General features: G+C 45.1%; 1 protein-coding gene across 1 annotated transcript in view; it reads left to right on the forward strand.

The window, feature by feature from the left end:
- The first annotated feature begins 6,334 nt into the window (after nt 1–6,334).
- Nucleotides 6,335–27,966, forward strand: part of C17H1orf159 (chromosome 17 C1orf159 homolog) — a 28,454-nt gene continuing 6,822 nt past the window's right edge. The window contains exons 1-4 of the mRNA XM_055001646.1: nt 6,335–6,372; nt 19,603–19,693; nt 25,477–25,552; nt 27,376–27,480. Of these exons, the coding sequence (XP_054857621.1) occupies nt 19,622–19,693; nt 25,477–25,552; nt 27,376–27,480 (253 nt within the window). The 5' untranslated portion in view covers nt 6,335–6,372; nt 19,603–19,621. The remainder of the gene's footprint in view (nt 6,373–19,602; nt 19,694–25,476; nt 25,553–27,375; nt 27,481–27,966) is intronic.

The following is a 27,966-nucleotide window of genomic DNA, read 5'->3' on the forward strand; positions in this document are numbered from 1 at the left end:
AGCAAGCTGCCAACTTGTTCCCAGGATCTGAGTCCAGTGGCACCTTAGAGACTAACAAGATTTTCAGGGTATAAGCTTTCGAGAGTCAAAGCTCCCTTCTTTAGAAGAAGAGAGCTTTGATTCTCGAAAGCTCACTTGTTCTCATCAATGAGCGCAAAGAAACTGGTGTCACTGACAAGTTCCTGGTACTTAAATGTGTAATGGGTTTGTTTTATACATGCATTTACAGAGCATTATTCAGATTATGCGCCCTGACCCAGATAGCTCAGACAAGCCTGACCTGGTCAGATCTCAGAAGCTAAGCAGGGTCAGTCTTGGTTAGTAATTGAATGGCAGACCTCCAACAAAGACCAAGATTGCAGAGGAGGGCAATGGCAAACCACCTCTATTTGTCTCATGCCATGAAACTCCACCAGGGGTCGCCAGAAGTCATGACTTGACAGCACTCTCCGGCACTCAGATTAGGTAACCTGTATTTAAGTTGGGCTGTTCTGCTCTTATCCCTGTCCCATCCCTCGATGTAGTTTAGTCCTCCCCCTCCCCCCACAAAAAAATTCTGCCCATTTGTAATTTCTCTGCTCCCTTACAGGAGTCAAGGAGAATGGAAGTAGGGATTTTACTCCCTGCACCCCTATGGTAGACTGCAGGTGAGGGGAACCACTGCAGTGCTGCACCGCTGCTGCAGATGGTCGGAGGGTGGTACTGCATCTAACTTCCAAGCAGGTCCTATAAAGCTGATGACTTTGGGCTGGCTCTTTAACAACAACAACAACAACAGTAATAATTATATCAGCTGCCTGCCTTGGTGCAACCCCATTTTAGGACTATCGGGTCTCCAGAATCTTAGTTCCTAAAAAGGTGGAGATTGGGAAATGGTGGGGAAGGGCCCTGTAAGGTCAGGTTGGAAGAGATTATCTTATGGCAGGGAACATCACCTGGTGGGGACGTGGCCTGGAGCTAAAACCAAGAGTACCCATGCCTACCAGAAAGTAGCCTGGCCCTTGGCTTCTGGTCACTTGCCCTGCAACCTAGCCTTTTCTCCCATACACATGACAACAGGAAACTCCACCACTTGATGAATTGTCTGCTTGAGTTTAAGAGGGTACCAGTCCTGACCGAGAGAGGCATTCCTAAGCTCTTTAAGAATCCAGTCTTGTTTTTTCCCTTTTGCTTACTTCCCTTGCCTTAACAACAAGAACAAAAAGGCATCTCCAATCAACACTTTGAAAAATAAAGTGGATTCTGGAGCTGTGTGGTGTCTGTGGAATGTAGCTGTCAAACGGTAAAAGAAGGGACATCCATTATACTCTATGGAGCTGCCATGTTGTGGAACAAGAGGCGTTGTCTTTCAAAGAAAAAAAGAAAAGGGGCATCCATCTGAAAGCCCGGCTGGCCTGCCAATCGCAGCTTTGAGGTCATCTCTGCCTGCATGCCCATGGCTGCCTTGCCTTCAACTTGCAAACAAAGAGAACGAAATGGAGGCTGCAAACAGCTGGGTAGGAGAATAACAATGTAAAAAGCTGCACATCGTGGTAATGTTTTAATATCTTTTGCCTTCCAGAAAAAAGTCACGTTAGCAGAAAGCAGGGGGGGCCTCCCTAGTCTTTCCCTCCACCCCCTCCCCACGGTACAAAAATCAAAGGTCTCTCTCAAAATCAAAGCTCTCTTTGATTCTTCAGGGATATCAAAGAGCAGTTGTGACTTTCTTTCCCCTCTCGACTAACGAAGATCAGATCGGGTTTTCATGTTGGGGATGCCTTTTAGCATTCTTTAAAGGAGGGAGTGTGGGGAACAGACATGCTTTTGGCACAAAGCCAAACCATTCGGCAGAATTTTTATCTATTAATAGGCAAACTGCAAGAAGGTTGCGTGTCCTTCCTGTGGTTATTTGCACATTTGCTCAGAAAGAAATCTCACTTTGTTCAATGGGGTGAGGAGGGGGGAATGTTGTATCACCCTAAAGACTAACAGCTTTATTATGTCATAATATTTCATGGATTAGAGACTGCTTCATCGGATGTGTGAAGTGCATCCTCAGTTGGCAGAGATATATAAACGGGGGAGGGAATATGAACAGTGGAGTTAAAAGGGAATGAAGCACCAGAGGTACAAGCTGTGACACTTCTGTGGAAATATATACAAGAGAAGCACATTGACCATGTATAATATTAGCAGTGGGTGAGAATACAATCATCCTAGACTTGCAAAGTTAATTTCACACTTGTAACGAGGCAGGAAATCATTATTATGACTGAGGCCTAATTAGATAGTATCAAACTTCCTGATGAAATTTAATTCAGATGAACCTGGCTACCTGTATGGGATTTGTAACCATGTAGTTCAATTGAGCAAAACTGCCAATATTTTGTGGAAAGGAATAGGACACCGGGGTTATTGTGTACTAGGAAAACCCTTTTACATACTAAGAGCCAAGCTACAAGTGATGCCTTGCACAGGTTGGACACTTGTCAGCTTCCCTCAAGTTTTGATGGGAAATGTAGGCATCCTGGTTTTACAGCTTGGCTCTCCATTACAGCTGCAAGACCAGGATGCCTACATTCCCCATCAAAACTTGAAGGAAGCTGACAAGTGTCCAACCTGTGTCAGGCGTCACTTGTAGCTTGGCTCTCAGGATCTCTTACACTGCTTCAGCTAAACTACCTCCAGCAGACCACTTTCTCCACCATTATCCCCCAACAACTAGTGATAACGATAATTAAGCACCATCAAGTTGCAACTGACTTAGGGCAACCCCTCAAGGGGTTGAGCCAGGTTGAGCCTCACGTAAAGCCAGTTTGGTGTAGTGGTTAAGAGCAGCAGGACTCTAATCTGGAGATCCGGGTTTGATTCCCCACCTCCTCCGCTTGAAGCTAGCTGGGTGACTTTGGGCTAGTCGCAGCTCTTCCAGAGCTCTCTCAGCCCCACCCACCTCACAGGGTGTTTTGTTGTGGGGATAATAATAACACACTTTGTAAACCACTCTGAGTGGGCATTAAGTTGTCCTGAAGGGTGGTATATAAATCGAATGTTGTTGTTGTTGTTGTTGTTGTTGTTATTTTCAAGACAAAGAGACAAGGAGAGGTGGTTTGCCATGGCATTTTGCTGTGCAGTAACCGTGGTCTTTCTTGGTGGTTTCCCATCCATGGTTTTCCCATGGCCAACGCTACGTAGCTTAGCTTCTGCGAAAGTTTGGGCTAATCTGGGCCATTCAGGTCACTTCGGCTACCGGAGCCCATAAGCGTATCGTCTCTTTTCACTGAGATTTTAGCCATCACGCCCAATACTTGTAGAAGCCACGGCCTCTGTTCTAGGAATATGCCCACTCCTCTCTTAAAACCATCTAAGTTAGTGGCCATCACTGCTTCTTGGGGCGGTGAATTTGACAACTCAATTGTGAACGGAGAACAGAGGGCCTTTATTTTGTCTGTCTTGAAACCTACTGCCCGTCAGCTTCATTTAGTAATCTGTTTTAGGTGGGTTGCCATGTTGGTCTGTAGTAGAAGATCAAGATTAAGATCCAATAGCACCTTAAAGACCAACGAGATTTCTAGGGTATGAGCTCTCAAAAGGTCCTGCTGGACCTGAATCTTGCTCCTTTAGTAACCTGCAATTTTTAGCATTGTGGAAGAAGGGAAGGGGGAAAAAACTCACTGTCTACTTCCTCTACAATTTTTTAAGCCTCTTTAATGTCACCCTGTTTTGTCATCTGAAGTAGAAAATGCTGACCATTTCAGCCTTTTCTCATAAGATTCTCCAAACTTTTGATGGCTTCAGTTGCCCCTGCGCTCTCTGAACTTCTACAAGAAGCTACAAAGAATAGGATTTCCAGCATGGGGGCTCTCTCCATTATGGCTTTTTAGAAACTGGTATACAGCCAGTGCAGTATAGTGGTAAGAGGGTCAGACCAGGATCTGGGAGACCCAGATTCAAATCTCTGCCCTGTTATGGAAGCATGCTGGATGGCCTTGGGCCAGTCATGCTCTCTCAGCCTAATCTACCTCACAGGGTTGGTGTGAGAATAAAATGGAGCACAGGAAACTGATGTCAGCCGCTTTGGCTCCCCATTGGGGAGAAAGGCAGAGTATAAATAAAGAAAATAATAAGTAATTGTTGTTTGCTTGTTTAGACATAGACCCTAGAGGAGACACAACGCATGGTCGTTGAGCATCAGAGGCTGATTTGAGGCATTGTACGTTTTAAAGTATGTTCAATATTTGATTTTTCCTCCCACCTACGTAAGTGCTTAAAGGAAATTAGATCTGCATTCCATGCCCAATGGATACAATAAAAAAAATTCTCACAGATATGATAATCACAATTTTTGTAATGGGAATCAAAGAAGCTATTTCATATTCTGAATAAAATACCACCGTTTATTTTTGTAGAATGGTTTCCCATTATTAAATCAGGTAAGGTAATGGCTTCCAATTACCTAGACAATCTTGGCAGAAAAAAAGTTGTTATTAATAATAATTGAATTTGTATTCCACTTTTCTATTATAAATTATACTTGAGGGTGATTTCATCAAACCAAAATAAAAAAGCAAATCATATTAATGTCTATTAATTCTCTTGCCAGTCTGAAAAAAACCCAGAGTTGATTATTAGCAATAAGATTTTTGCATACTGATTTTTAATACAGCTGCCTGTACATTTGTGTTCTCAGTGGTGGCCCCCACCCTATGGAACCCTCTACCTGAAGAGGTCAGGAAAGCTCTCACTCTCCTAGCTTTCTGTAAATGCTGCAAAACTGAATTATTCAAGAGGGCTTTTTGCCCAGATAGGAGGGCTACACTGTATGGGAGTGGTCTCAACAATATGCATCAGAAAAGAGATAGGGACCATATACTTTACTACTATGTGCTACTATGTACTTTCTGTTGCTTGAAGTATGATCCTACTAGGTAGCTCTATTTTATTTATTTATATGACTTATACCCTGCCCTTCCCGCAAGCAGGCTCAGGGTAGCTTCCCACATTATATCAATTAATACAATAAAAACATTAAAACCACGTAATCCAGATAAAAAAAATTCAGGCGCCACTGATCAAACCAGGCTACAATAAAATCACTACAAGCCACAGGCACTGCCATGGTGTAAATTCGGGGTGGCTGCAGAAGGAGGGCAAGGTGGTCAGAAAGGGGGACACAAAGCTGGCCCCTAATCAAAGGCCCGGTGGAACATCTCCATCTTGCAGGCCCTGTGGAACTGCAATAGGTCTCACAGGGCCTGGATCTCCAGTGGAAGAGTGTTCCACCAGGCCGGGGCCAGGGCAGAAAAGGCCCTGGCCCTAGCTGAGGCCAGCCAAATATCAGTTTAATATTTCAGTCTTAGAAATGTTTAGGCTCTGTTTCAGCATTTCTTCAGCTATGTATTGGATTTCTGTTGGTTTTAAATCTTTGCAATTTTGCATTTATATACCCTCTTTATTTATGGAAATGGCCTTGAAATGGACTGTACTGACTCACACTGTGTAATCCACCTTGGGTCTCAGTGAGAAAGGTGGACTATAAATAATGTAAATAAATGAAGAAACAAATCTGTGTTGACAGAGGGAGTACAGAAAAGAGAGCCAGCATGGTTACATAAATAAAATAAAAATGCAATAAAATATATAATATTCTGCATTATGATTGACATGTTAACAATATAATAGCGTATTAGATTTTTGCACCGATATCATTGCATATTATATTGCATATTATATTATATTATTATAATATGATATAATATAATATAATCACGATATTAATTTATTGCTCTTTTATTATTATATTACATTATTATGTTACATTGTATTACAATATTATAATGTTGTGTATTATATTTATTTATATTTATATATATACATACATTGTGAATTTAAAAGGCTCCTCAAAATTTAGAGGCACCCATTTTTCTCCCCCAAATAACTTCGCCCTCCTCACCTGATCCCTCCCTTCTTCACTCGGCCACCTCTTCCAGGGGCGTCTCCGTCGCTTAGCAACGTTCAAAATGGCTCCCCGCCCACCAAGGGTCTCTGGGAAATGTAGTCCCCGCTCCCATTGCTACCCCAGCTTCTCCATCCAGCTATGGACTCCATTTCCCAAGAAGCATCGGGGCAGATGGCGAAAGGCGGCGGCGCCGGGAGGGGGACGGCGGTTTACCTGTACGAGGAGGTGAGGCGAGGCGCTTTGTTCGATGGGAGTTGTAGTTTTTTAAGGACAGAGAGCTCCAGCGTCGCGGACGGGCCGGAGGGGGGACTGTGGGACTACAAATCCCAGAGAGGCGCGGGAGGGCGCGGGGCAGGGCGCCGCCTCAGGGCGGGGGGTACGAAAGGGAGCCGGCTGCGGTCGGGTGTCGGCAGCGGCTGTTTAGTTTCCTCTCTCAGGTGAGGGTGGGGGGCGCTTATCTGGCCTCTCTCTTCCCCTCCCTCAGAGTAGGGAGCCCCTGAGGGGAAGGGTGGGAGACCCCTTTGTTCCTCAGGGTGGGGCCTGGGGGGGAGGAAGGGGCTGTGTCCCCGGGGGGGGGGGGGAGGCCGCCAAGCTCTTCACAGGGGGGGTTATGAATTACATGAGGGTTCCTATTTGGGGGTTTCCCTAACCTTGTTATGGGAGGGGGGAATTGAGCTTTTGCACATTTTGATGGGAGGGGGCTCTGAAGTGCCAAGTTAGAGTGAATTGTCTCCCATACTTTGAGGGAGGTATCTTTGAGCTCCCATATATTGGGGGGGGGGGGGAAGCTGGTGCTCTCTGCACTCTAGCTGTCCTAGTTACTTCGGCTCCCACACTTTACTGGGGGGAGAGACGTTTTATCTATCTCTGTATGGTGTTTTGCCATCTTCTAGGTAGGGGTCACTCAGGCAGTCAGGGAGGGGGTAGTTTCGAATTTCCTGAATTGTGCAAGGGTTGGACTAGATGAATCAGGAGGTACCATCTATCTATCTATCTATCTATCTATCTATCTATCTATCTATCTATCTATCTATCTATCTATCTATCTATCTATCTATCTATCTATCTATCTATCTATCTATCTATCTATCTATGGTCTTCACTGTATGCCTTTCGCACGCAGGCTTACTCCACTCTAAGCCCACTGAAGTCAATAATAATAACAATATTTGATTTATATACTGCCCTTCAGAACAACTTAATACCCACTCAGATGGTTTACAAAGTATGTCATTATTATCCCCAAACAAACACCCTGTGAGGTGGGTGGGGCTGAGCGTGCTCCGGAGAACTGTGACTGACCCAAGCTTGTCCAGCTGGCTTCACGTGGAGGAGTGGGGAATCAAACCCGGTTCTCCAGATTAGAGTCCCGCCGCTCTTAACCACTACACCAATGGGTTTAGACTGGAGCAGCTCCTCATAGGATTGCACTGTAAGTCTCCCACCTAGAACTTTGACTCTTGAAAGTTCATATCTTGGGCAGCCAGTTGGTCTTTTTGAGGTGCAATAGGACCTGGATCTTGCTCTTCAACTGCAGACCAACATAGCAACCCACCTGAAACTAGCTAAGAATGTCTTTACCCTGGTATTGATTGATGTATTTATTCACATGTGTTAATATGGGGTAGAATATGCTATTATTTTTCCTGTGGAAAATTTAGGGACCAATTAGATTTCCAGGGTATGAGCTTTTGAGAGGTAAAGCTTCCTTGGTCAGATATGAGCTTCAACTCCCGAAAACTCATAGCTTGGAGGAAATGTAGTTGGTCTTTAAGGTGGTATTGGACAAGGATCTTGCTTTTCACTGCAGACTAACAAGGCTACCCACCCAAGACTTGTGGAAAATTTCCTCCCCTACATATGTTAATATAGCAGGATTTGAGCCTTTGACTCTCAAGTCTTTGAGTCTTTTGGGACTTGAGTCTCAAAAGCTTTTACCCTGAAAATCTTCTTGGTCTCTACAGTGCCACTAGACCCAAATCCTGTTATATATGCAGGGCAGGAAATTTTCCATAAGTTTTTGAAAGGTATCTGAAGAAGGGAGCTTTGATTTATTATTAGCTTTAGTTTTATATTCCGCCCTCCCTGGCAGTTAGATTTATATTCTGCTTCGCCTCTGAAAATCTTGTTGGTGTCTAAGATGCCATTGAACTCAAATACTGTTGTTCTACTACAGACCAATATAGCTACCTATCTGAAAATATGTAAATATAGTCTATCTATAGTTGTCAGGTTTATTGTGCTGGAAATCAGTTGCATTAGCTGGGCTAAATGTGGGATATGAAGCTCAGGCGACCTTCCCACTGTGCATAGTGTATTTGTCTTTGTTTGCTAACGTTATTGAAGTTTTGCTAACTGTCTTTAAATTAATAAGTTACATTTGCATTGGGAATTTTTCCAATTGACATTTTCCCGGAAAACCCACGGCACTGTTTATAGGAGAGCTGTTTAGGGCAAATGCTTCCTGGATTTCTGTGGGGGCAACTTTGGTCTGATAGAAAATGGGGGGCAACACTGATCTTGCCCCCCCAACTTCCTAAAAAGGAAGTAAACTTCAAAAAGGTGGTAGAAACAGTTTTTTGTGCCAGACTTGTTTCCTTTGCAGACTGTGTGGCAAAGTCTTATTGTCACTGTGTACAGTGAAACGAGCACTTTGTTTAGGACAGGAAAGGTAGTCAGGTATACTAGCAAATTGGCAGCACTCTGATGGCTGTTTTTTGCTTTTTGAGGTTTGCTTCCCATGTATTAAGTGAGTTCCTCTGTGTGTGTGTGTGTGTGTGTGTATTGGGTCACTCATGTGGGAGAGGTTAGTATTCTTGCAGGATACTGATCTGGCATGGTATTTGGGGGATATACTCCCTCTAAAACTCAGAAGGAAACCTATTCCCAATCCCACCCCCCACCCCCATCACTACTAAGATAAACGAAGAGTCTTAGTTTTCACTTAGGTAGGAGCTCATTGTGGGAGAGCATCTTGATTTTCTCATTTTATTTGAGTGGGGTTCCTTGGGCTTCTGTGAAACTGTGGAGATGGCTTTGGAGGGGCAGGCCCCCTTAGTTTGCCAACCCACCTGCCCACCCCCAAAGCAAAGGCTTGGTTATGGGGGTAGGAATCTATTTTGGAGGTGTTTAGTGTCTAGAGCTCTCACATATGGAGGGCTACTTGTGGGATGTCTTATTTAGGGCAGAAGGAGTCTTGATCTCTTCCAAAAGATTAGGAAACTGTTCTCACATGGCTCCGTGCATTAGTGCACACATGCGGCAATAATAATAGCTTTTACAAAGCATTTGCGGAATATCCAGACTACTTTTATATTCATTGTATAATCCTGCAATGTAGGTCAGGGATCATCCCGTGTTACAGCTAGGGAGGGAGTTCACTAAGAGCTTGCCTAGGATTGCCTAGTCAGCTCACAGCTGAGATGGGTTACAAACCACAAAGTAACTGTGTGCATGCATGCTGTGCTCCCCACCCCGCACCGCCCTTCTTATTTCTGTATTGTAGCTTAAAAGGAAAAGGGAGCATATGAAGCAACATACTATTAACTGGCTCTAATGGGAGTTTATTTTGTAAAGAACTAAATACGGTGTATGAAGTAGATAAAATACGGTGGATATGTAGATAGTAGAAAATACAGACTGCATGTTGTGTGCGTAGATACGTTTCCAGCTGCCATTGCCAATTGCCCATTCAATTCCACAGTGCTTCAAGAGTGTGTGTGTGTGTGTGGGGGGGGGGGAGTAGGAAATCCTACAACCCAAAATTCTGTCTTATCAACACCTTGTCTTGCTTTCTGGCAACTATGTTAAGAGACAGATTTTAGATCTTGAATTGCAGTGGGGCGGGGAAATAAAGTCCTTTTGCCTACAATTAGAGAGGATATGTATTACATACGTACCAAACTTTAGTTTTGATTATGTTATGGAAATACCTTAGTTTTCTTTATCCTTGTCAGAGTGAAGTTCAAAATATAATATTAGGACGGTGAAGGTATCTGTGTTCTCAAGCTTTATTCCTTTTGCCTATGTGCCTCGGAGCTTACTACATAACTGATCAAAAGTCGGAGCGCACATTCTCCAAAGCGAGAAGTATGCCCTGGAGATGGTGCGCATTTAAAAATTCTGCTTTCTTGCCTCCACCAGTGGATAACGCTTGATTAGAGGTGTTCTTTAGCACAAGTTTCATCAAAGCATGCTTTAAATAATCTCTGTCCTCTCCATCAAGAACTGGAGGAATTTGTGCAGTTCCTGAGATGGGAAGGGAATGCCATACTTGACAATGTTGGTGACGGAAAAGTTGTTTGTATATTTAGCAGCCAAGGCAAAGCCTAGTTTTAAAAAAATAGGTGGGTGGAGAAACATACATTCCTGAAAGAGTCCAAAATTTTGTATTAGGGAGAGGCTGTAAGAGCTGGTTAGAAGGGAAACCAAGGAAATACAAACTGTTCCTCCTCTGCAGCATATCCTGTTGTGTCGAGTGAGTCCTATCCAAGCATATTTCGCATCGAATATTCGTTTTAAATTTCTAGGTAAATCTGGGGTGTGGTATTCTCTAGAATTCTGTTTGTTTTTGCAATATGTGCAAGTTTTATATTGTCCTACACCGTCTGGGGGGGGGGGGTGTCTTCTTTTTTAAAGACTGACTTGGATTGCTACATGTCCTAATGCCTGTTCTTGCACAAGAAGTACCAGCTGAGCAAGTTGTGCGAGTGCAGTTAAAGGGGAAGATCCTTTTTTGGCATCAGTGTTTCGAAACATCTATAGCTGACTCATCTTGCCCTGCTTTGGCAGTGAGAGCTTGCTCGACCATTGCCGGGTGTCTCTCTGCTGAAGCTTTAAACAGGCACTGTTGCTTTGGGCAGATATCCCTGTTTTGATTTCTGTGGAATCGTAAGAATATTTTGGATGGGTGCACATGGTTACAGATCTCACTTATTGGCCAAGCTCCAGCTGCTTAACTCAGTGTTCCTACCCAAGCTTGGCATGCTTAATTATTTTGCAAAGCTCCTAGTCCATAGGACTGTAGATGGAAGTTCAGAGCTGGATTTGCTATGAAGCAACGTGAAGCACATAGTTGCTTTGCATAGCAGCCGCAGGAAGTGCCATTTCCTGCCTCTGCATTTCATTTAAAAGAAACGAGCAGAGTCGGGTGGTGTCTTGACCTTTCCCTTCAGGTGCAGAACTGTCTTAAAGCCGACACTAGAAAAGTTTGAGAGTGTGTTGGTTGTGGTCAAAGGCTCAGGGTTTTAAGGATGGCTTTCTGTGCCCTACATTGGAGCCCCTTTCCCCCACTTGTTAAGAGTCTTTATTTTGCATCTAGGCTGATTCCGCACACGTTGGATAATGCACTTTCAATGCACTTTATCAATCATTTGAGGTGGATTTTTTGTTCAGCCCACAAAAAAATCCGTTCCAAATGATCTATAAAGGGGATTGGAAGTGCATTATCCAACGTGTGCAGAATCACTCCTAGTGTGCCCGTTTCTTTGTCAGGCAAGATAATGGTGTTTAATATCCTGGTAGCCCAGCAAGCCGTAGACCCATCAAACAAGACTGTTCTGAGTCTCAACGCTGTCTCCCGGCTACCTCATTTCTCAGGGCCCATTTCTGGATAATGGGGCGGGCCTGTATATCCTTCTTAAACTTTAACTTCCTTTCCAGGCTTTGCGCATTCCAGATATCCTTTGTATCTCTTCAGAGTTTGTGATTCATTTCGATATATCTCCCCTCCTCCTTTTATTTAAATGGCAGGTTTTTATCACCCAAGCATTTAGTGTGCTATGCTGTCCTTGGAGTGATTTCATCCTACATTTCTTCTCCCCCGGCTTTTCATATGTGTGGAGTGGAGAGGGGGAAGCACTTTCAAGTGACTGATGGGAGAGCCCCGGTTTGTGCTTTTCTTGCTCTTAAATGCAGTCCCCCAGGATTCTGCTACGGAAGTTGCATCCTTCTTCAGAGGTTTTCTCACTGTGAGGCTAGGCTGCCTGGGGGAATGACCAGAAGAGAGACGCTTGTGTGAAGCATTGGAGAGAGGGGATGCTGAGGGGGGGGGAAGCCTCCCTGCCCTACATCGGTATAGACCTTGATGGGTTAAATGCTCCCACATGCAATAGGATGTCCTTCTTTTTATCCACAGGCCCTGTGTGGGCAATTTCCCTCTAATTCTACCTCGATCTGAGAAGAATAAGTCTGGAAGAGCTGTTGCTTTATTCTATTGATGCTTCTCTGTGTGTGGTTTTTAGGAAAGCAGTAGAAGTAACTTGTTTTTATTCTTTTAATGCCAGTGTTGGGATTAATATCCACCACCCCACTCAATGCTCCAGGTTTCCCATGGAGCAGCAACATGGGGTGGACCCTACCGCTGTACTACCACTCCACTGAGTAAAGTTTGAAGGCTTCCTCCAGCCTGAGGAGTTCTTCCTTTAGAGAAAGGTTCCTTGGAGCAGGGGTCCCCAACCCCTGGGCCACGGACCGGTAGCGGTCCGTGGCCTGTTAGCCACCAGGCCATACAGGAGGTGAGTGGCAGGCGCGAGCGCAGAGCCGGCTCCAGGGAGCAGGTGAGGTAGGCGGTCGCCATCTCGGGAGGGGCGGTCGCGCCTTGCCTGCGCCTCGCCTGGCTGGCCCTGCACTTTTCGTTAGAAATATCACCTTGCCTGGCTGGATGACTCCTATCATGCCTCTGGGTCTCTTCCCCACCCCGGTCCGTGGAAAAATTGTCTTCCATGAAACTGGTCCCTGGTGCCAAAAAGGTTGCGGGCTGCTGCCTTGGAGGATAGTTGGAGCCACTCTGGGATATGCACGTGACCGTGTGTGAAGCTGTTTGCATGCAGACTTGAGGAACGACACAACCGGGCAAGGTCGAAAAGCGGGGAGAGAGAGAAAATTAGAGTCAGATTAGAACCTTCCCTGCTTCTCCGAATTAAAAAAAATCTTCAGAGGGAGGCTGCATTACTGGACATTTCTTTTCCCAATGTGGCCTGGTGGCTGTTTCTGACAGCCCTGCTTGGCATGAACAGCCCAGCCTGCTGTCAGCCGACAAACGTTGGCTATCGTTGTGCATCCCCCCTTGGCATCATCTCCCCCTCAAATATGACTGCACGCATCAGCAAGTCTTCGAAGACTTCAGTGGTCAGTAATGCCAGTTACTGTGAATTCCTCCAATGGCTTGAAGGAGCAGGAGCATGCCGTGGGATCATTTTGTTCCTTTACCTTCATTTCTGGGGTTCCTCTAACCATAGTTTGCAAGGACATCAAAATCTGGCAAATGATGGCTAATACAGTCAGTCTATGACTTATGAAAAATGGCTGCCTAGTTAATGCAAACGGTGGTTCAAAGTGGACAGAGTTGGTGCCTGAAGATGCAGTGGCACATTCCTGATCCTATAAACCAGGATTTGAAGAATCATTCAAATGAGGCTCTTTCCCCCCCCAAATGGATTCACTTTCAGCTTAGTTGCATTTAAAGTTAAAAATCTGTTGCTGATAATAGCAGAAGTCAGATGAATTGTACACTGTCGGCTCCTAATAGATGAGCCTTTGAAGACCGTTGTGTGAGCCACAGCCCTCGTTAATATTCTGCTTTGACAGGCTTTTCTTTATTGTATCAGCTGAACAACCGAAGTATTAGAAATCTTAACTACCCCCATCTAACCCTCTAGAAAAAGGATTAGTTGGCACAGCAGGATATGCAGCCTTAGGTACAAGGTGTTGGCTCTGCACATTTGTTGAGAGAGAGAAGAGACCATTTTCTGTGTCCAGTCCAAGAAACTGTTGGAAATATTCCCCTCAGGGTTTGCTGGCTATTGATTATAGAAGACACCTGGAAGGGACTTTGAGCAGTGTACACATGTAAAAAAATACCTTGTGGCTAGAATCTCCAGTCTCTTGCTTTTGTTCTCCATCCAGGTTCACTCTTAGGTCTGTGCTACAGCTGCATCTGGAGGCAGAGCAACGCTCATAACTATGGCTCAGCAGTTCAGACATTTGCCAAACTGCCTTTAGTCAACTTGCCATAGACCATGAGCTCTAGTTCATGTCTGCTGCCCAGTGACAAACCATGTCTTGCCCATGTCACACAATAGTTAAGCTCCCTTACAGTGTGGCATCCAAGTTAACCCAACATCTACAAAGTGCTTTCAATGATCTGGAGCAGTGTATAAATTCAAAGAGGTACTACTGTGGAACTGAACCAGGCTGAGGCGGAGAAAAGAATCGCGAGGCTGAGCTGCCGTAAAGCACTTTAAATGTCTGTGCACGCATAAGCACTCAAAGCAGTTAACATTTTGCTTGACGACTTTTGGAGAGAAAATACTGGCTCAAAATAAAAACATCACCATTACATTTTGAGAGGGAGACGGATCAATTTGCCGTAAAGACCCAAAGGGTGATAAATCCAGCCTCTTGTTCCGGCTGGAGCTGCTGCAGGACAGATGTTCTAATCGAGCACAGTAATTTTGCAGCTCCAAACCAGTAGGCTGTCCATAAACCGAACGGTCTGGCTGACAAGTAAGGTGGGAAAGGGAGCCCCCTCCAACCTGCGAATCCCTTGTCAACAATATGTTGGTGGTTCCGGCAGTACCCGCTTGCATAAATATTTTCTTGAGCAGCGCAGGCATTGATTTCCCCCCTCCTTAATTTCTAGGAAGATAGATGCTTTGGGATGAATGGTAAACGAGCTTGTTCAAAACAAGCCTCTTCAAGATATTGATGGTGGCTTGCACAAAATGGCCACGACATGATGGATGTGTCAGCAAATCTCTCTAAACAGAGCTCTCTGTTCTGTTTTGGAGATCTTTTTCCATCCTGAAGAAAGCATCCATGTCCCAGAGGAGGGGCAGGAAGCCGATATAATTTGACAGTCTGTCATGGAAAGCAGATACTGTTTTTGAATTAGTCAGATCCAATGTGAGCTGTTTGCCGGTTTAGTGGGGCTCTTGAATGAATGTTAGTGGTGTGTGTGTCTGTGTTTAAACCTATCAGCTTCCTTCCCCACCAATAACCAAAGACTTCGCCTGTATGTACTTGTTCACATCTATGGTGGAGGTTAGCTGGGTCTCTTTTGCTCGTTCCCATCCGTGGGGTTGGAGGGCAAGCTGCAGAACTTCTAAAAACATAAATGAAATGCAAGCCACCCCATGTGTGTTTTCTCAGGTTTTGGCAAGTTGCTTGGGCAAGGGAATTCCATTCACTTCTCACAACTGGGTATTTCCCGAATTGAAACTGTCTTGCCAGGTGTGGAGCACTGGGGGGCCTCGACCAGAGAGAATGGGGCTCTTCCTGTCCAGTGCCTTCTCCAGCACTCTTGGCTCAGTTTCTCTGGACAGCCTTGGACATGTGGCTTTCACTTCCATTTTGTGTGTCCTCACCCCCCCCCCCAACTTGGCTTGGAAGGAACCCTTTCTTAGAAGCAAAGAAACTGGCCAGTGGGGCTGAATTAGCACAGGGGTTGGTCCACCCGTCTCTCATGGGTAAAGCAAGCATTGGTCCCATAATTTTCAGCAGTCAGTACTTGAAAAATGGACGAAACTCTCCTGCTAAGTTTTGAGTCTTGATATCATTTATTTGGAGTTGCCTTAACCCAAAGTGTTAAGTGTAAGGTAACAGCAATTTCTCCATATCCAAGAAACAGATCTCCAAATGGTTTATGATCTCAAAACTTGTGCATATATTGATTTGAGGCACAAATTGTTGAAAGCAGGTGGGGAGGGGGAACAGCAGGTGTGTTTTTCCCCTCACCATTTTTTTCCCAACTCCATCTTTTGATCTGCCAATATTATCCTTGATGTGACTCAACTCTTTCGAGGAGTGAGTGGGTAGACCTGTTAAGGAGAGAGGTGATGGCTGGCGAATGTTTGATTCTTTGAGCTCATCGAATTAAATGTAATGTTGTTTTTGGAGATAAGAGAATACTTTGTTCTTCTAAAGCAGCGGAGGGGGGTGGAATCCAATTATCACTTAGGACAGGTGTGTGTTTTCTAATCTTGGTGTAGCAAAACCCCAATTTCTCCTGTGTTGGTGTGAATTCTTTCTAGTCTCTTCACTCCCCTGAGTTCAGTCGAAGCTGTGCTTATGCAGTTTGGAGCTGCTCACTTTGGATTTTATTTACTTCAATTATACCCCACTTTTCTTCCCAATGGAGACACCAAGTGGCTTACAATATTCTCCCCTCCACCCTCACAACAGCCCTGTGAAATAGGTTAGACTGAGAGTGTAGTATGACAGTCTAACCGCTATACCATAAATATAGTTTAAACATATATTTAATATCAGCTTTCAAATATGGCTGCAAACTTTACTAGCCAAGAATCCATTATACTGGCCCACCTGGACTCTTAGACCTCTTTTACAGGGAAATCCTAAACAGAGTTTAGACTGGGCTTAGACCGAAATAACTCTGCTTAGGATTTCACTGTTAGTCATGGCTTAACAGGGGTGTACTTTTGCAATGCTCTTTTTGCCTGGCCACCTAAAGGAGATTTAGATCCCTGAGTTAATGTTGATGGTGCTGTTGCTTGGAGCGCCGTCTTCCATCATCTTTAGAAATTGTCTTCCCAGTTAGCCGTGCTTTTATAACCTCTAGACAAGACTACCACAGTGGGTTTTGCGGGGGGGGGGGGCTACTATTGAAGACTCTGGATGTTTCAATTGGTACAGGCATATATCTGTTAACCGGAACCAGCCGCCAAGTTCCTATTGTGCCAGTATTAAAATAGCTATTGTAATATTCCTGCTACATTGGCTGCCAAGTTGCTTCGAGCCCCAGTTCAAGGTGTAGGTGCTTGACTTTAAAGCCTGTTGCAGCCTGGGAGCTGCGCATCTGGCAGGTCGCCTTTCCCTCTGCGAACCCCGGGGGCCAGTTGCCATTCCTTGGCAGGGTCCTCATTCCAGCTGGCTCACACGAGAGCCTTCTCCACTGTCACCCTCTCTCCCACTTTGAGGAATGGTCTTCCAGGGGGAGGTTCAATTGTTTCTGTCCCTTAGAAGGGCATGACAATCTATATTATTTAAGCAAGCATTCTGTTGATGGTTTGCAGGCTGATTTCCGTTGTTGTTGTTGTTGTTGTTGTTGTTGTTTGTTATCACAGTCTGCCAGATGTTTGGCCTGGATTTTTTTTATCAAGATCTAAGATTTGAAATTCATCATCGCAGGGAGAAAACATACAAGGATTATTCCAGTAGTGATAGGAGTGCTTGGTGCGAGTCCAAAAGAACTAAGTAAACACCTAGGCGATACTGGCATGGCAGGATAACAACTGGCCTCTTGCAAGGAGCTGCGCTACTTGGAACATGCTGAATCCACACACCCGCGGAGCGTCCCCGGTGTTGCGCTAAATGTTCGCTAAACACCCGGAAGTGTAGCGTCTTTCTAGTGCGATTCGCTAGAATCGCGCTAGAAAGACGCTACACTTCCGGGTGTTTAGTGAACATTTAGCGCAATGCCGGGACGCTCCACGGGTGTGTGGATTCAGCCCATGTACTAAGGCAATTCCTCACTGACTCCTGTATGAAGCATGATGAACAGATGTTGTTGCCCCATTCCACCTGATGTTTGGGCTGGATTTCTTTTTGATCTGTCACCAACTTAGATTTTATCTAAGAATCTAGGAGTCAGTGAGGTATTTATTATTATTATTACCGTCATTATTTTAATCATTTTATTTTTGATCATCTTATTGTTGATATATTTTTCTGTTTATTGCTGACTGGATGGGATTGTCTGCCATGAAAACTTAGTTGCTGTTGGGAGGGCTGGGTAGACATTTAAAAAAAAAAATTGTGCAGCAGTAGCATTTCTCTAGATAAATTCTAAACCAGGGTTTTAAGACACAGAGAGCCCTGGCAGGAGAAGGGGAAAGACTGTGGCTTGGTGTGGCAGACTTTCACAAGGGGTTCAACTTGAAAATTCACCTTTCTGTGTCTTCTCTGCAGTGAGGTTGACCTTTCCCCCAACTCCGTTAATGTAATTTGGTAGAAATATTGTCGCTAAAAGGGACACCTGTTATCTGTTCATATCTCATCTTTTTCCAAGAAGTGAAAGCAGGAAACTTGCTAAAGAAAATGGGTGGGGCAACAACCAGTTCCTTGAACATTGTGTGTAAAGATGAAAAAGAAATAGGGAGTCCTGTGTTCAATTCCTGGCAGCATTGTGATCTCAGATATCTAGTGGTAGGAAAGACCCTTGCCCGAGACCTCCAAGAGGCCGGTCAGCAGACAGTACAAAGCTAGTTCATGGTTAGCATGCTTGGTTGTTCATAGGCTAGGCTTGTAGAATTGGGGCTTCATGGCTTTGTGGGATTTTGGGTTTGAATCTACCCTAACAAACTTTATCCAACTTCCCCACATTTTCTCTGCTTGTTTCTAACATCTCTTCTTTTATATGACAACTTTCCATGCAGCCCAGAAGGAATAGGCATGTTTTTTTTTAATACATGTAATAGCAGGCATGAATGTTAGTTGGATAAGTACGGCATGGACCCTTTTCCCTTTCAGCCTTTGTATCTTTATCCTCTCTCCATAAGCTTCTGAGGCTGGCTCTTCGGCATTTCCTAGAGGTGATACTGGCTTATTGAAACCTCCCTTGCAGGTGACCGGGTTTGCCAAGAGAGGAAGCTGAGGTTGAAAGCATACAACTAATAATGTTTAGGGGATCTGTCTTCAGCCCCCAAAGAGATTTCATGTGGCACCAGTATTGCCTGAGAAAGCAGGGCAGGGTTGTTAAAGAGCTGCTGTAGTACAGCGGTTAAGTGGTTGGGGCTGCAAATCAGCCCTCTAATGGTTCGAATCTCACTACTGCCATGAGCTCAGTAGGTGGCCTTGGGTAAGCCATTCCTCTCAGCCCCAGCTCCCCAGCTATATTTTGGAGATAATAATAACAGTAACTTGTTCACTGCTCTGAGTGAGGCACTAATCTGTCTAGAAGAGCGGTATGTAAGCGCAGTTATTATTATTAAAGGAATTTTTCCTGTTCGTCTATGGCAAGCAATTGTTCTTGCAGCCCGGTGTAGAAGCCCATTTGAAACAGAAAAGAGTTGCAACCCAGTCAACAAGGTAGATACAAAATAGCCGGCTGGAGAAGGAAGAATGTTGGGTAGTTGTTGTTTGTGGACCTCTTGCCAAGCTAAGCATCTGCCACTCAGTCTTCAAGACTTGTTACGTGGGCTTCAGAGCCGCTTCTGCTAAGGTGAACCAGGCGTGAGGATTGTCTGAAAAGCCATCTGTGCTTTGCTTGCATGCTCGCTTACTCTCGATCCCGTATCGATCCCGTACAGTTGAGCGCTGCATCCAGTTGTGTTTTTGTTCCTGCAGAGGTTTATCAGTGATGGTGCCAGGCAGTTACAGTTCCCATTTGCAATCTCATTGATTTCCACTCCTCGAATTCTGGGTGTGGAATATGCTGTGCTTCAAGCTGCCTGATAAGGTCCCTGGTTTCCTAGCAACCCCACAGGTCTGCAAGAGTAGAAACTTCCCCAGCTGCAGCCCGAAGGTAGCTGGAATGTCTCCCAAATTAGCACCTTTTTAAAAGAAGGTCAGGTGCTGCTCCTCCATCCAGCCCGGTTTGATCAGCAGGCTCTGTGCTAGCTGACAATTAAAACGGTTGGGCACCAAAGTGAGTGCAGGAGAAAATTTGTTCTGCTATATCTAAACTCTGGGTATTTTTCTTTCTTTAGACTTTGGTCATTCTTGGGCATGGCCACACCATGTGTCATTCTCCTCACTATACTTGGAGCAGAAGTAGCCAGCAAGTCCTCTGAAAGTTTGGTATGTATCATGCATTGCAATCAACCTAAGTTTGATCACAGGCATGTTTGTATACAGTTAGGCTTACCAACTGGTTGGGGCAGGGGGGGCTGTCCTGTGCCTTTGAGCTGCAGAAACCAGCCAGAAGGGCTTTCCACAACCCCTTGTTAGTTGCAGAGGCACATACTGCCTTCAAAATGACAGCTACAGAAGCCAGTTCAAAAGTTTGCAGCCCTAAATGTACCAGATCTTGCTGCACCTCCAAGTTTTTTTTTATTTGGGTTGAATTTTTTTAAAAAAAATTAAGAAGTCACCCAGGCACACACAACACCATTGTATCTTCAAATGAATGAGAGACGTACAAAATGTTCAAAACCATGGCTCTACCCATTAACATTTATTTCTGCGAAGGATGCCAGTAATGAAAGGAGTGATGCATGAGTTAAAAAGGTGGGAGGGAGACCTTGGGAAAAACCAAACAACTGCAGAAGAAAGGACCCAAGTAAAATCAATTGGCTGTATTAAAGAATAAGCAGGATGAGAATGTAAGCGATCACAGAAATAAATGTAGAACGACATAATACGGAGCAATAAATATAATTGTAACTGTGTGATAAGTGTATTGTAGAACAAATTAACGTGTCATACTGAACAATGGAATATGAATGTAACTGATGAGTTCCCTATCAGTTACAAGCAACTTCTTCAGATAGCCACACTCAGTGATTAGTTGTTCATCCTTGTGATATTCACTTCAGGCGTGTAATCAAGCTGGCCTCAACGTGAAATAACCATCTTTCAGTCTTCTTTTATAAAAACTAATGATAACATAATCAAAGGAGGCTTTAACATCTTAAAATACTCTCTTATTTTGTGGACGCTTCCTTGAATTCTTATGTGCACGGTACGTTCTGCCGTTTTCCAGCAATGAACTAAAATTGCACCACTTACTGGCTACTAATATCTCAGCAGCTGTTCCTGGTGTAAGTCAACAGCTTTGCTTTATACATCATTTTAAATGGCCTAATAAGATGAGATGGGGTTTAGGAGCTGATGAAAAATGAATTTCTGGAAGAATCCTCTTCCAAAAGAAGTTTTATTTTGAGGGGAATTCCATCATGCGTGAATAAACTCCGCTTCGATCATCACATTTCCTTTCTGCATTTTGCGATAGTTGACTCAGTCCTAATTATGTACCGAACAGACCGAATTTGCCATCGGCTTCCAGAGCAACATGGCCCACGCACATCACTTAAATAGTTTCTCTATTTTTTTTTCTTCCTCCTTTTGGCAGATGGATGAAGCCTGTTCTGATTGTTACAGGTTTGATTTACAAAGCCGACCGAGGCTGGATGATATACTCTTTCCCCCCCCCGCCCCCCCATGCGTGCTTTTAATCTTCTTACCTGTTTGTTTGCTGATGACTCATCATATTTAGCTGCAGTTACTGCCTCAAAGGATTGGGGCGGGTTATTGTTATTACGCAACATGACAAGAATTCCCTGAGCTGGAAGCTTGCGATCTAAATTTAGAAGAAGCCACCCTCTGCTTTTGCCTGAGGAAGTGCCCTTCTCTCTACAAGCCCAGGTTGCCTCTAGTACACTGCAGTTTTAAACAGAAAAAATCCCATCAGCGCTGGCTCCGTAGTGTAATAATAATAATAATAATAATAATAATAATAATAACAACAACAACATTCGATTTATATACCGCCCTTCAGGACAACTTAATGCCCACTCAGAGCGGTTTACAAAGTATGTTATTATTACCCCACAACAATCACCCTGTGAGGTGGGTGGGGCTGAGAGAGCTCCAGAGAGCCGTGACTTGCCCAAGGTCACCCAGCTGGCTTCAAGTGGAGGAGCAGGGAATCAAACCCGGCTCTCCAGATTAGAGTCCCATGCTCTTAACCACTACACCAAACTGGCTGTACAATGTTTCATAGGCAAATAGATGGCTGTATCGGCAATGGCTTAGTTCTTTGACCCGGGATTACAGTCCTAGCCTCGCCCCCCCGCCCCCACAGTGTTTACACTTTTCTGTAGCTTTCTGCTGCATCCGCATACTCTGCAACAGCTGGTCCCTTTCTCTGATTTAAAAGCCAAAATTGGGATGGTGAGAGAGAGCCTCTTATAGCTGAATTCTGCCCCAGCAGGTGCAGGACGGCATGCTGTGAATTGCCTAGCGCAGGGAAATTGGTAAACAGGGACATTTGGAGCATATGGGTCTCCTTTTTAATTTTATCCTCACAACAGCCTTGTAAGGTAGGTTCCGGAGAGAAACTGGCCTAAGGTCAGCTCGATGGCTGAATGGGAAGAATACTTCTAAGGTGGGCTACAACCAGTGGAAACCAATCCACTGGCTGAAAGATTCTAGAAGGCATTCAGTGTCCAAGGACAGGAAATAGCCAGAAAGAGTGCCAAGTTCTTGCTCTGGAATAACCTAGATTGGTGTCTTTGGCGTGCCAGCTTTCAACTTTCACAGGCTATTTCTTCAGAAGTCTGTGTTCCATCCAGTCAGAAGCAGAGCTTCCTGAATCTGTTTGCAGTCCCTTCCTGTACAGGCGCTAGGGGAGGAGGGGGGAAAGTCCTTTTTAAATTGTTGTATTTGTGATACTACAAGATGCAACATTGTCGGATCCTCTTGTTTCCTTGAGACATGAACTATAAATGTGAGAATAAATGATTTAAATTATTTTGACTTGTTCATCATGGGCCATTGACCATTTGCGAGTTGCGGCAAGCAAGAACTCTGCATGTTTTGTCATCTTCTACAAAGCGTCAACAAACAAAACCAAGAGGCCAGAAGAAATGAATTTTCCTTCCAAGTGCCCATCGATATCACCTTCTGCTCAATGTCTGCATGCAGGAGATGGTGCAAAAGAAGCCCAGGGAACAGTGAGAAAAAGCAACTTAAACAAAAAAAATCTTGTGTAGGTGAGGAGTCAGGAATGATCCAATTGTAAAACCTGGTTTAACTGCTTTGAGAATTGCAGGCTCGGTTTTCGTGGGCTTATGCAGTTATTTCCTAATGAGCCTTCTAAGTTTTCATTCTGACAGTCCAGGCTCCAGTCGAGTCTCATTTGAATTGTAAATGTGCAGGAAAGGATCGGCAATTCTTCTTTTATAGATTCGCGAAGTGGGCTAATGTGCAGTCAGGCCATTAGTCCCTCCAGCCCCGTATGCTCTGCCTTTACAAGTAGCTGCCAGGATCTCAGGCAGAGAAAGAACTTTCCTAGCACCTCTTTAACTGGAGGTGCCTGGAACCTGTGACCTTGTGCATGCACACAAGACATGTGCCTCCAGTCACTGAGCCACAGCCTTTCTGTGGGGCGCACACTGCTTCCGATAAGCCAAGCAGGCCTCTCCCAGAATTCTGCTGTGCAGACGCCTTTAAGAATGGAAAAGGCAGGGCTGAGGTATCTTCAGTAGAATTGGCTCATAACATTAAAAATAAACTTGGCGTGAGCCCAATAAAACAGTGCTTTTTTTTTAAAAAAAAATTCTAATTGGTAGTGAGAATTGCTAGTTTTCAGGCACTGCTTTTCTTAATCCTTTGCGGAAAGCTTTTATGGGGAGATTTTGGGCCAATTTCCTGTCAAATTGCGAACAGGGATACATATGGCAATAGAGACTGACTGTCATTACAATCTGGCCTCATCACAACCCGTTCCACAAAGGAGAGACTCCCCACACACTTGCGTGTGCACGCAGACACTCGCCTTCCCTCCTCCGCTGCCGCATCCCCCTGTTACTTTCAAAATGTCACCCACGGGTGTTGACAAGATATATACAGAGCTGTTTGTAGGGTCTGGTTCCCCTTCAGTAGCATTCGCGCTTAAAGAAGGGGCCGTACACATGTGTGTCTTCCTCCGTGCATAGCAGCATCAAATGAGCAGCATTGAAAGCACAATATGTCACTAAACCTCGACGGCTGTATTCTGTGGCTCTCTGAAGCTGAATCCATGTGGTGGTTTGGAGGGAGATAGGGCGTACACGAAGCCTCTTCTCAGCTTAGGCCCGGGGTCTGATGCTAGGTATCTTGTGCTAAGGGAAGAAATCAGCACAGGACAGCAGGGGACCAGAATGCAGGCTGCCTCGTTTCTTTTAAAATTCGACAAGGGCAGTTTAAGTGCTGAGCTCTGATCAGTCATCCCAGCGTCATCTTTGCACTCCTGGGCCAGAACACTGTATCTCTGGCTGTCGAACCCCTGATACTCCATGTGCATCTTACAGAACACGTGCTAAAATGGTGCTTGCACCTTTTCGATGGAGTCGCACGTAAAGTTCGTGTCTGTGTTATGCTTGACCCCCTTCCCCACCAAAAAAACACTGTGGGGACACGATTTGGGTAGAAAGGTGACCTATAAATGTTTTAAATAAATAAGAGGAGTTAGCCGTGTTAGTCTGTAGTTGCAAAATAGTAAAGAGTCCAGTAGCACCTTTAAGACTAACCAGCTGCATCTGACAAAGACAGCTGTGGTTCTCGAAAGCTTATGCTACAATAAAGTTGGTTAGGCTTTAAGGTGCTACTGGACTCTTTGCTATTTTAAATAAATAAATAACCCAGACTGTTGGCATCAGCTAAAACAACACAAGCCAGTTCGGTGTAGTGGTTAAGAGCAGCAGGACTCTAATGTGGAGAACCAGGTTTGATTCCCCACTCTTCTGCTAGAAACAGACCTTGGGTCAGTCACAGTTCTCTCAGAGCTCTCTCAGTCCCACCCACTTCACAGGGTGATTGTTGTGAGGATAATAACAACACACTTTGTAAACCGCTCTGAGTGTGGCATTAAGTTGTCCTGAAGGGCGGTATATAAAGCGAATGTTGTTGTTGTTGTTAAAACAGAGTGCAAGCTTTTGAATTCTCCAGAGCTTCCCCAGGCCAGATGTTAGGTAACCCAGGACCAAGCCTGTCTCTCACCACCAGAGGGCACTGTAGGAGAACACAGTGATTCTCCTACCAGGTTGGTGGTGAGAATGAGAAAGGCCGTTTCCACACATGTTGAATAATGCACTTTCAATGCACTTTAGTTATCCTTTAGAAGTGGATTTTTTGTTCCACACGTGGAAAATCAGTTACAAATGTTCACTAAAGCGTATTGAAAGTGGATTATTCAACGTGTGTGGAAACAGCCCATGTGTGGAACAAAAAATCCACTTCTAAAGGATTGTGAAAGTGCATTGAAAGTGCATTATTGAGCGTGTGTGGAAATGGCCAAAGTAATCTTTTCGGGTTTTTTTTTTTTTTAAGTACTATGCTCATTGCTCCCTCCAGCAAATAGATTTGGGGCATATCTGGGTCACAAAAGCCTCAGTCGGAGCATTCTTTCCATTAGGCTGTATTCCAACTGCAAGATCAAGATAACGCAACTGACAGCACCCAAACGTAACACTTTGTGCATCAGACGAGGAGGGCTCCAGCCCACGCAAGCGCCAGCTGCAGTAAACTGGTTAGGCTCTCTGTTGTGTTGAACGGCAAACGCGGCTCCCCCTCTGGCATTCTTCTTGTGAGAATGAATTGTTCTCCCAGGCCCCCGCCCCACCTTTTCTGAATGTTTTCCAAATTCTTTAGGCGAAAGTGTTGTGTGTTCTCTATCCACAGCTCCCACCTGTCAAGCTGCTCTCCAGCTGATTTGCCCCAGTTGCTTTCTGCTGTGTGCATGGGGTGTGGCAACAAAGCCAGAGCTGGGCTGTAATTCTTCTGGTGCCAGAAAGTGTTCAGGTGGAGAAGAGAATTTCAGGGAAATAACCTTCTCTTCTTCCCCTACTCAAACCCACCCCTCTGTCTTCTCCGTCTCTTAGGAATCAGAACTCGAATGTTGTGTGGATACAATGGAGGTCAATACCACCTGCCTAGCCAACAGCCAGTGCCGTCCAGGTAGGTTAGCCACATTGCCCCGAAGGCGGAGGTGGTGGTAAAAGCAAAGCTGATGGTAGTGACCAGTAAAGCTGCCTGCCCTTCTCGGAAGAATGGGGTGTTCAAAAGGGCAGAGCTAGCGTGGGTCAAAGGTTTGGGAAAGCAGGGGGCAGAAGCGAGGGGTGGCTGGAAACTGGAGTTGGAAGAGGAAATTTGTGTAGGTGTGTGAGAAGTGGCTGGAGGCAGGAGTCTGAAAGGAGAAAGAAGAACATGGCTGTTCTCATGTCCAGCATGGAACAGCATTTAGTACTGGCACACCACAGATCTACTCCAGTCTTTGTCACGTTGGGCTTGTTGCTTACGCTCTGCCTAGCCTACCTCACTGGGTTATTGTGATGGTTTGAATAGTGCAGAAGAGAACCATGTATGCACCAACTGGAGGAAGAGCAGGATAAAAATGTGGGGATAGAAACGGAGCTTGCTTAGCTCCTTGTAATGTAGCAAACTTGCCAGGAGATGTCATCCAGAAGAAGCTAGCTGCTTTCCCCCCGGGTTGTTCTCCAGAGTCGTTCCTTACCCAAAGGAAAAATGGGTTTCTTTTCATGTATGTTTCCAAGTGCCACAGCAACTCTGGCCAAACAGTGTGGGTCACTGAGCTCTCAGACTGGCAAGACGCTGGTCCTTCTTAAAACGCTTATAAATGTTGTCCTCCCATTTCCCCCCCCCACCCCATGCTAACTCAGCTAATAACATTCTTCCCCCCCCCCCCGTGCACAAAGCAATCTAACACGGAGACACAAAATGGTTGCCAATAAATTTCAGATTTCAATTTTTCATATCAATCCTCAAAAGGTTAATCTATCACAGTCTGTGGTGTCAGTAAAAAAGCTTTGTTGTTCTTCTTTCCTTCCTTTTTTTTTTTAGTACTGTCAGAAAGCTTTGCCCTCCTACTAGGACCATTTTTATGTTTAGATTAAATGTCAGATGCAATTTATCATCAAGGGCATCTAATGTGCGGCTTCCTGCTGAGGAAAAACTGAGCAACTGCGTTTGGCCTCCCAATCTCTGCCTCGTTCATGATATCTTTTATGCAATAATTGATCCCTGGTTTTGGCTCACGGCCCTGGGGCAACTCTATTTTGTTGAGGGGGGAGCGCTCTGCTATATTGACCCCTTTGGGCACTTAAAGTCCAGTAAGCTTACACGGCTGACCAACTTCAGCTGCTGACTGAAAATCATTAGCTTTATTTTGCTAAAAATGTTATTTGCATAATGAGATGGATAAAAAGGTTCGTTGAGAAACCTCCGATTTAAATGCTAGAAGCAGAAATGGTTTTTTGCCACTTGTGTTGCGGGATTAGACCAAAAATCTCTCCGGTCTAGTCTTTTGCTCCCAATGGCCAGTTGGACATCTGTGGGGAAAACCTAAAAAAGGCAAAGTGGTTGTAATGTTGGGTTTGGGGCCAGGAAACCGAGGCTCAATCCCTACTCTACCCTACAGCTCACTGAGTGCTTGTGGGCCAGTTGCCGCCTCTCAGCTTGGCCTACCCTGCCGGGTGGTGTGGGAGGGCAGAACTGAAACAGGGAGGCAAGTAGAAGCAGTTTGTGGTACAGGGCGGACGGTTCTGTTGTTTCGAAAGCCACACCAGGTTGAGCATCTTGGCACACTGGAGTGGACAAGAGCCACTTCCGAGTGCGCTAGGAGAAGTTCTGCAGGAGTCATATCAGGGAAAGAGCCTTTCGGCAAACGAAACCAGTTCCACACAGCGCTTGATTGCATGGGAGGGGGGGCTTGGCCGCTTCCCCCGCCAGTTTGAGCTTAGCTTGCTTTTCCCCCTACGCAGGCTGCTACAGGCGGTGGAATGAAGATGGCAGCAGCAGCTGCATCAAATGCGAGAACGAAACGGGCCTTGCCACACCGGCTTACAATCTTACCGATTGCCGAAATAGTGAGTCGCTAGATTCCCTTCCTCCCTCGATGGCGGTTGCACAAGGGACTAGAGTTGCCAACTCCTGGAGATATGAGGGTACTGGAGCCTGGGGTGGACACGGTTTAGAGAGGGGCGGGAGCTCAGTGGGGTATAATGCCTTAAAATCCACCCTCCGAAGGAGCCATTTTTCTCCAGGAGAACTGATTGCTTTCGTGTGGAAGCCAGTTGTAATTCCGGGAGATCTTCAGGCCCCACCTGCAGGTTGGCAACTGTACAAGGGAATAGATGGTAGGGAAAATGTCTTGGAAGAGGTCCTGGGAGAAGCCCCTTTCTTTCGCTTTTTTCTCGGGTACTCTGCTATTTTCCCATTCCCTGGAACTGCTGCCTCCTGTCCTTGTCATCCCAAAAGGATCCAACAGAGGTCACCCCAGAGCAGTTGAAAGCGAAACAAGAGGCCGGCGCAAAGCCCAAAGGCAGCTTTGATGGTTTGTCGAGAAAGAAGGT

This window comes from Eublepharis macularius, chromosome 17 (assembly GCF_028583425.1).
Source record: "Eublepharis macularius isolate TG4126 chromosome 17, MPM_Emac_v1.0, whole genome shotgun sequence".
In the NCBI taxonomy this organism is placed as follows: domain Eukaryota; kingdom Metazoa; phylum Chordata; class Lepidosauria; order Squamata; family Eublepharidae; genus Eublepharis; species Eublepharis macularius.